At 41.6% G+C, this 8,248-nt stretch overlaps 1 protein-coding gene across 1 annotated transcript in view; it reads left to right on the top strand.

Annotated features, from left to right (window-relative positions):
- RALGAPA2 (Ral GTPase activating protein catalytic alpha subunit 2) overlaps positions 1-8,248 on the top strand; it is a 270,837-nt gene that overhangs the window by 96,043 nt on the left and 166,546 nt on the right. The window contains exons 18-19 of the mRNA XM_006776151.2: positions 1-19; positions 1,798-1,971. The exon at positions 1-19 is cut by the window's left edge and continues 87 nt beyond it. Coding sequence (XP_006776214.1) covers positions 1-19; positions 1,798-1,971 — 193 coding nt within the window. The remainder of the gene's footprint in view (positions 20-1,797; positions 1,972-8,248) is intronic.

Raw genomic sequence — 8,248 nt, 5'->3', positions numbered from 1 at the left:
GGGAAAGACAGAAGAGTAAGTCCCAGGAAGTGTGGTCTGTGTTCATCCAGATTCAGAGCTGATGTATTTTGTTTCCTTTGTGCTTCTAACTTGAATAATATCATCTGAAGAGACACAGTTGTGAAATGGGAACATTTTATTCCTGGAATTTCAGGATTGATGGGCAGTTAGTTCACACGTACAACCCGAACAGTTCTAGTCACTTACCTGAACCTTAGAGGCCTGTCTTTCCACCCCTGGGCCCTCTCCTAGGTGAGAGGCACAACCAAAGCTAATGCTAAGTGAGCAGACAGACCCAGAAGGAAAAGTCATCTTCCCTAGAAAGTTCCCACCAGCTTGGAGCAAAATGCTTCAGAAGTACATTGCAGTCAATAGTATAAGTATTTAAAAAATAAAACGTGATTGGAATCCTGACACCTTATCATGAACTGTAAAATGTGGCCATAATACTCTGCTTTCCCAAGGGCAGGTTTTGGGCCACCTCCTTTTCAGAGCAGCATGATAGACAGCTCGGGTCCGGGATGGTTCTGGTGGGGTGTGCAGGAGCTTCTCTTGGCTCCTCCTTCAGGTCCTGTTGGCTTAGAGACCTGTGGCAGTGAAGTAAGAGACCTGTCAGGTTAGTGACTGGAACAACTTTCAATTCTTTGCAAGTGAAGGAAGAACAGCAGATTAGCAGCAGCAAAGCTGGGCACTGTCAGCATAGATTCAAAAAGGAGCTGAAAGAGTGAGCAGACGAAAAGGTTGGACACACAAAATTATTATGAGGTAGACAGTAGACTTGGAGAAGTAAACTGTCTAGGTCTGTTTTGTGTTAGACAAAATAGCCCTATTAGGCTTAATAGCCTTTGAAAAAGCATCATTGTATTATGGCAGATTACAACTTTTTATTATATAGAGGAGAGACTTTCTATTGGAGACAGTGTTTTGTAGTAGAACATCTCACCCCCCAGTGCTCTAGGTGACCCAGCCTGGGTTGTATCGCGGGGGCTCTCTCTTCTCTGAGAGCAGCACGGAAAGAGAGCGACCAGTTCTTTGAGTAGAGGCACTGGGGATTGAGAGATGAAATAAAGAGACAAGACACAGAAATAGAAGGAGAAGCTGGGACCGGGTGGGCTTCTGCCCTCTGGTGGAGGGACAGACCGCCCAACACCGGAAGTAAGTTTAATTTATACTCAAAGTAACAGGAAGTTACATCACATCTGGGTGGGCCTTGAGTTCCTGGCGACATAATGGGATCCACCCACCTAAGCACCTGGGCTGGAAAGGTCAGACTGATTGACATCCTTGCCTTTTGGCTAGGACCGCCTCCAGGGCTTGTCTCTGCCTGCGCCCTGGGTTCAGTTGACAATATTTTTAAGAACACCCTTTGTGCCTTGCCAGGGGCCCCCCACAGGGTTGAGGTCTAGACTCAGACTCAAGATATAGAGCATCACTAGACTTTTCTAGCCAGCAGAATAAACTTGCATTCATATGGACCAATTCGCCCCCTTTTCTTCCGCCCACCCCCATTTTGTAGTTGAATAAGTTTCAGTAGAAAACTTAAGGACTTGATGTACATCTTTTGGGCATATGGTATATGAGTTGAAGCCCCTTGAAAGGAATGCTATTTGGGTGATACATAGTGGAGCTTGTAATGACTCTTAATGCTCATCACTTGGAAGCTCTGTTTGGTTGAGCTAGAGCCCCAAACCAGCCCCTTTGAGCCCCTATGCCCTGCATGTGTCAGCTGTTTAGTTACTTATGTGGGGGTAATTGTGGCTATTAGTTATCTCAGACTTTGGGTCTTCATTATGCCAGGTGAAAGTGTCAGCAGTGACACGGCTCTGGGCTATAACAATGAGGCTGAGCTGTCCATGAGCTCATGGCAGACCTGTGAGGAAGATGCAGACCTGAACACTCCCACAGATGTGGCTGACTCCGATGCCCGCCATTGGTTACAACTGAGTCCCGCCGATGCTTCAAACTTAACAGGTAACTAACTGTGTTCGAAAAGCAGGTAACAACGCTAACAGCTGGGAAATCCCGCAATATCCAGTTGTAAGAAATTTAGAGATCCTTTAGCACAGTGACGATGGGGGTGCCACTTCTAACCAAATTGGTTGTGGCAGCCCCAACCACCTGTTTATAATCAGCCGTGAGTTCTGAGATGTGTATGGTGAGGGTTCTGAAACAGTGGCCAGGTAATGGGAAGATGTGTGCCATGCCCACAGCCACAGCCACCACAGGAGGAGGCGAGGACACTCATGTCAAGCTGCACTCTGGAAACAGAAGAGTGATTTTATCTACTTTATAAGGGCCCTAAGTCAAGATAAGTTTAAATCTTTGACTAGCTTATTGATTCATATGTTTTTGAAATTTTACTATAAAATACTTGATACACACAAGGTAAGTTGTGACATGTATGTAAGTAATAAAGTAAGCACCAGTGAGCCTAGTATACAACTGAAGAAACAGAGCAACATCCAAACCAGTACGATTTCCCGGAGCGTCTCCTTAAGTCCCTTCCTTCTCCTATTTTCCTGTGACCCAGTCTCGAATTTTGTATGATCCCTTGATTTCTTTATGGTTTTACCACATATATCTGTGTCCTCAAACAATCAAATATATCCTATTTTTTAAAGTTTTTAAAAAGGATTTTATACTCTTTATTTTTCACACCTTTTACCCCAAGTATTTTATTTCTGAGATTCATGCACTGACTACAGAACCAAACTTTCTGAGCCTGCGTCCAGGCTCTGCCAAGGAATTGCTGTGTGGCTTTGAGCAAGTTAGCTAATTTCGCTCTCCTTCAACTTTTTTCTTGTAAAATAGGAATAATAATAGTCTCTACTACAAGGTTGTTGGAGGAATGAATGAGTGAAAATAAAAGTCTAAAGCTTTACCTTAAATAGTTGTGCATTTTTTAACAAAGGAAACTTTGGTTTCTATTAATCATAACATAAAATTTAACCAAAACCCCTGATATTTTGGAAATTCCTGATGGAGTGACGTTAAAACTTCATAAAATTTACATGGAAAAATGTTGTTGGATAAAATATTTTATGTATAAGATACATAACCACTCACCTGCCTGCCTGATCACCCCTAACCTCTCTGCCTGCCTGCCTGATTGCCCCTAACTACCTCTGCCTGCCTGATTGCCCCTAACTGCCTCTGCCTGCCTGTCTGATTGCCCCTAACTGTCCTCCCCTGCTTGTCTGATCTCGCCCCCAACTGTCCTTCCCTGCTGGCCTGATCACCCCTAACTGCCTCTGCCTGCCTGATCACCCCTAACTGCCCTCCCCTGCTGGCCAGATCTCACTCCCAGCTGCCCTCCCCTGCAGGCCTGTTCTCACCCCCAACTGCCCTCCTCTGCCAACCATTTTGGTTCTGATTGGTCAGTTTCTATGCCAGTTAGCGTCTCTGGGCCTATCATTGGGGCCTGATCAGACAGGCGGGGCTGATTAGCAGCCCAGGTGGAGGCCTGGAGAGAAATGGAGGTGAGGCTATTGGCCAGGCCGAGAGAGAAAGAGAGGCAAGTTCTGATCAACAGCTGCCACAGAGGCTACGGATCAGACCCTGTCTCTCTCTCTGCAGGCCTCTCTCCGAGCCTGATCCATGGCCCCCTAGGCCAGGGGTCCTCAAACTACGGCCCGTGGGCCACATGCGGCCCGCCAAAAACATTTATCCAGGTGTTTTTTCCGCCGCTGCCTGTTGCTTAGCAGCCAACTAGTTTTTTTTTAAACTATAGTCCGGCCCTCCAGTGGTCTGAGGGACAGTGAACTGGCCCCTGTTTAAAAGTTTGAGGACCCCTGCCCTAGGCAGTCAGTGCTGGGTCGGGGTGCCCGCAGTGGCCCCACTCAGTACTGTGTCACCACGGCAACCCAGCACTGACTTCCGGTCTGGTCGAGCCTTTGGTTGTTACGACCATGGCTCTTTATTATATAGATGATTTTGAATAATAATACTGTAAACTTATGGAATTTAACAGTTTACAAATAACCTTTTGATTCTGTATGGTAAGCAGGCCAAGTCTTACAAATTCTGTTTTAGAGATGGGATTACTGAGTCCCAGGAAAATCTTGTTAGCTAGACAGTAAGTGCCAGAGTTAGAACTGGATTTTAAAGTGTTTTGACTCCATATACAGTGCTGTCTTTTCCCTTCCACTCAATTGGTGTTAAAATAACAGCAAAACCCTTTAAACTACTTGAGAATCATTAATACATTGATGCAATAAATGGCTTCTTTGGGCCTAATATACAGACTACCCAGGGGGAACTCATGGTGGCATTATTGAAGGCAAGACTGAATCTTTAATAAGTTGAATTTATTTAAACAAGAACTAGTTTTAATCATTTTTATTGAAAAGAAAGAAAATTGGGTGATTACTTCTTTTGTCTGTCCTTTGGATAGTTTTGTTTTGATCCTATTTCAGAGTATGCATGGGATAGCTCAATTTAATAAACTTATGTGAGGTAATTGTATATGATGTACTCTCTCTGTCATGATTAATTCCTCCAAATACTTAGTTCTTTGAAATACTAATATAGAGAATCAGTACACTCAGTTCAATAGTTCATCTTGTCATCTGTGAAAAGGACAAACTGTAATATGATAAGGTTTAAGGATTATCACAGTTCTGAATTTTACTTTCTGTTCTTGAGAGAAGGATTTTTTTATAAATATACAAAATAAAACTCATGTTAGCCTGACCTTTAGGGCATGCAAAAAGAGTGATCAGACAATTTGAGTATATCTGTTTCTCATTGAATAATTCTACCAATTATCAAATGTTTAGAACAATAAACTAAAATCTTATATTCCTCATCATTGGCAAACTAACGGTTTAGTTTTATATTTGCTTTCTCATTTAAATCACTTCATGTTGGCTGAAAATAACAGCTAAATGTATTGTACTTTGTTTCAAAATGTACCTGGGATTTGTTTTAATCAAGTATGGTGCAGCATACAGTCATGGAAATGATTATCCCGAAGGAAGAAGTTTATACTCACTGGTCCCTAGAAACTGGAGGCATGGCCTGCTCTGCAGGTGGTCCACACAGAGAAAATGAGAGTTGGTTAGGAGACAGTGGGAAAGAGGACAAACCTGGGCTACAGCCTTTATTGTCATTCCCATGGGAAAAGCAAGGCAAGACAGGGTAAGCAGAGTTAGGATTGGCGAGTTGGAACAATTTCAGCAGACTCTGGAGCATAGATGCTGTCCTTAGTTGTCGAGTACCTGGCCCTGAAGTGTCTGTGGTCGGGGGTGGGGGTGAGGGTGGGAGGGGTATAGACTTGATGTGGAAGAGTCTGGTAAAGGAGGTATGGGAGGTATGAGCTTTGGATTGGTAGTTTGTACAAGAAAGGAACCCTTCCTGGTGAGTTGTTAGCTATCTCTAGGAATTAGTAACCCTGGGAGGGGCAGTCCCTTCCTGGTCCGGAGGTGCCAGATGCCAGAGCATCTGTTGATACTGCATCCACTTTGTTCTCCTGAGGTAATTATTTTGAGGAATATTTATGACTATAGTAAAGAATCAGTGTTGCTGCTGGCTCCATCTCCTATTTAGCCAATATGCTTGCAAACTAGAAATATGATTTTGATGCTATAAGAAATAAAAATGTGAATAAATCATAGTCACAACTGGCTTACCAAGAGGACAGAAGACATTTATCCTGATAGTGGCAAATAATGTGATAAGTGCTATGAGATTCATTTAAAGAAAGTTTTAATCACAGGGATAGAGAAATGGACTATAGAATAGAATATAAAGTACATAACTGAATCCACACGGGCATGGAATCATGATATTATGGAAGAGGTGACACATTCCAGATCTGGCAAGGAAAGGATTTACTGTTTAACAAATGCCTGTGGGATAAGTATTTAGCCATATGGAAAGAAAGGAAATAGAATCTCTGCCTTACAACATGCCCATAGTCAATTCCAGATGGATAAAATGCTTAAATATAAAAAATACGTTTTAAAAACTTTTGCGAGAAAATATCTTCTAAAACATGTCTTAAGACCTTGGTGTAGGAAAGGTTTTCTTAAATGAGATGTTTTACCCTAAAGGGCAAAGGCCAGCTTTGGTGCTCTTTCCTTTCCAGGCTCCTGTCAGGTCCGGAATATGTTTAAGATGAGGTTTAAGAAATGGTGTCCAACATTTGCTTTAGTGGGGAGGGGGTCAGTAGTCTCCCCTCACTAGAATATAAGCTGGGGGGTGGGGGAGAGTCATTGTTTGTGTTCACTGCTGATTCTTGGCTTCTAGAATTGTATATGACAGGAGAGGAACGTTAGTAAATACTTGGATCAATGAATAAATAAGCTTTAAGTCCAGGCTGTTGTTTTATTTCGGTAAAATAGCAATTAAATTTTAACATTTTTTAATAGTAAAAAATAAGTGTGATTCAGTTTCAAAAAATTGTTTTTAAATGTATTTTATTGATTTTTTACAGAGAGGAAGGGAGAGGGATAGAGAGTTAGAATCATCGATGAGAGAGAAACACCGATCAGCTGCCTCCTGCACACCCCCTACTGGGGATGTGCCCACAACCAAGGTACATGCCCTTGACTGGAATCGAACCTGGGACCCCTTAGTCCGCAGGCCGACGCTCTGTCCACTGAGCCAAACCGGTCAGGGCATCAAAATCTTTTTTGTTTAGTGTATTTATCATAGCCTTGCCTCCAAATAGAAATCCTTTTACCACTTCTGCTTTTAATTATAGCTGTGCATGTGAGTTACACTCACTGTTACCTGCCACCAAAGCTGTTCTTGCAGAAATGATTTGTTTGTCAGCATTGTCTTCCATTAGACACATTTTTGGCATTTTCACCAGGCTTTGATCTCCTCTGATTGTTTGCTCACCTTTTGAAATCTTTAAAATGAACAATATGTCCCTGGAAACAGAAGAGGAAGGAGGGAAGAGTCAGGCTGCAGAGCTGGCCAGCAGAGCACTAGCCAACCTGCTACCTCTCCATTTTGAATCTTCAAAGGCCAGGCCTGAGTTTTCTGGTCCCGGAATTAAGGTGTTTCAATTGAACTTTTGGATCTGTGTCTTCAGGTTTCAAATCAAAAGGGAAATTTATTTCCAGTGTTCCTGCTATGTTTCTTCAATATTCTTACCAAACCTACATAAAATTGCAGCTATGTGAAATCATTTGGTCATAAGTACCCATTATCAAGACTTATTTTATGACTAAAGTCCTTTGCATATTTGCAACATTTTAAATGTTATATTGCTTTGTTAAAATCATGCCTATGTTTGGAGAAAGATGATATATTGTATTTGTTTGCAAGAGTTTCCAGTTTAATAAAAAAAATTTAAATGCCCCTATTGCATTTGGTAATAATGAAATTAAAAGGTACTAGGCTACCATACTAGCTTGCTAATGAAAAAGAAAATAAAACTACATATTTGGCATTTTTAGGGTGAGCATGAAATTTTCTGAAATCTCTCAAATCCCCATTTTTAATTAAGCACTGCTTCAGTGAGGAACCATCTACATGTAAAATGTCAGCATCTGTTCTGTTACTTACACCACGAATGCAATAATTTTAGGATAAAACATTTAAACTCATTAAAAAATTTTTTCACAGTGATATTGAGCAATGATTTTAAATACTTCTAAAGGACTCAATGTATTTTGATAATGTGATGGGGATGTTACCTAGGATTTTATCACTGTGGTATGCATTTGTCAGAGAGCCCAGTAGCATTGAAACATTTTCTACATGAGGCCCTTTTATAACTGAGGATATATTAGTTGGCAGGTAGCAAGGAGGTGTAGGTGATGAGATACTTGGCCTTTTTCACTTGGTTTTACTCAAGCAAAGCTCCAGTGTGATTGGAATGCTGGGGCTAATCTCTGTTTCAGATGGCTGCATTTTGGGCGTGGGGGTAGGAGATGAAACGCTATAAATCATTTAATTCCCTTACTGTTTTTTAACCATTAGAGCAACGGTTCTCAACCAGTGGGTTGCGACCCCTTTGGCGGTTGAACGACCCTTTCACAGGGGTCACCTAAGACCATCCTGCATATCAGATATTTATATTATGATTCATAACAGTAGCAACATTACAGTTATGAAGTAGCAACAAAAATAATTTTATGGTTGGGTCACAACATGAGGAACTGTATTTAAAGGGCCAGAAGGTTGACAACTACTGCCTTAGAGGATTAAAGACATCATTTTCTCATCTTTATGAGAAAGATAAATGCCATATTATGCTGTGTATGGGGTCTTGTGTTGATTTATAAGCATTCAT

The sequence above is a fragment of the Myotis davidii genome, unplaced genomic scaffold (genome assembly GCF_000327345.1).
Source record: "Myotis davidii unplaced genomic scaffold, ASM32734v1 scaffold608, whole genome shotgun sequence".
Taxonomy (NCBI): domain Eukaryota; kingdom Metazoa; phylum Chordata; class Mammalia; order Chiroptera; family Vespertilionidae; genus Myotis; species Myotis davidii.
Note: the sequence above shows the minus strand (reverse complement) of the source record. Positions and strands in the feature narration are given on the sequence as shown.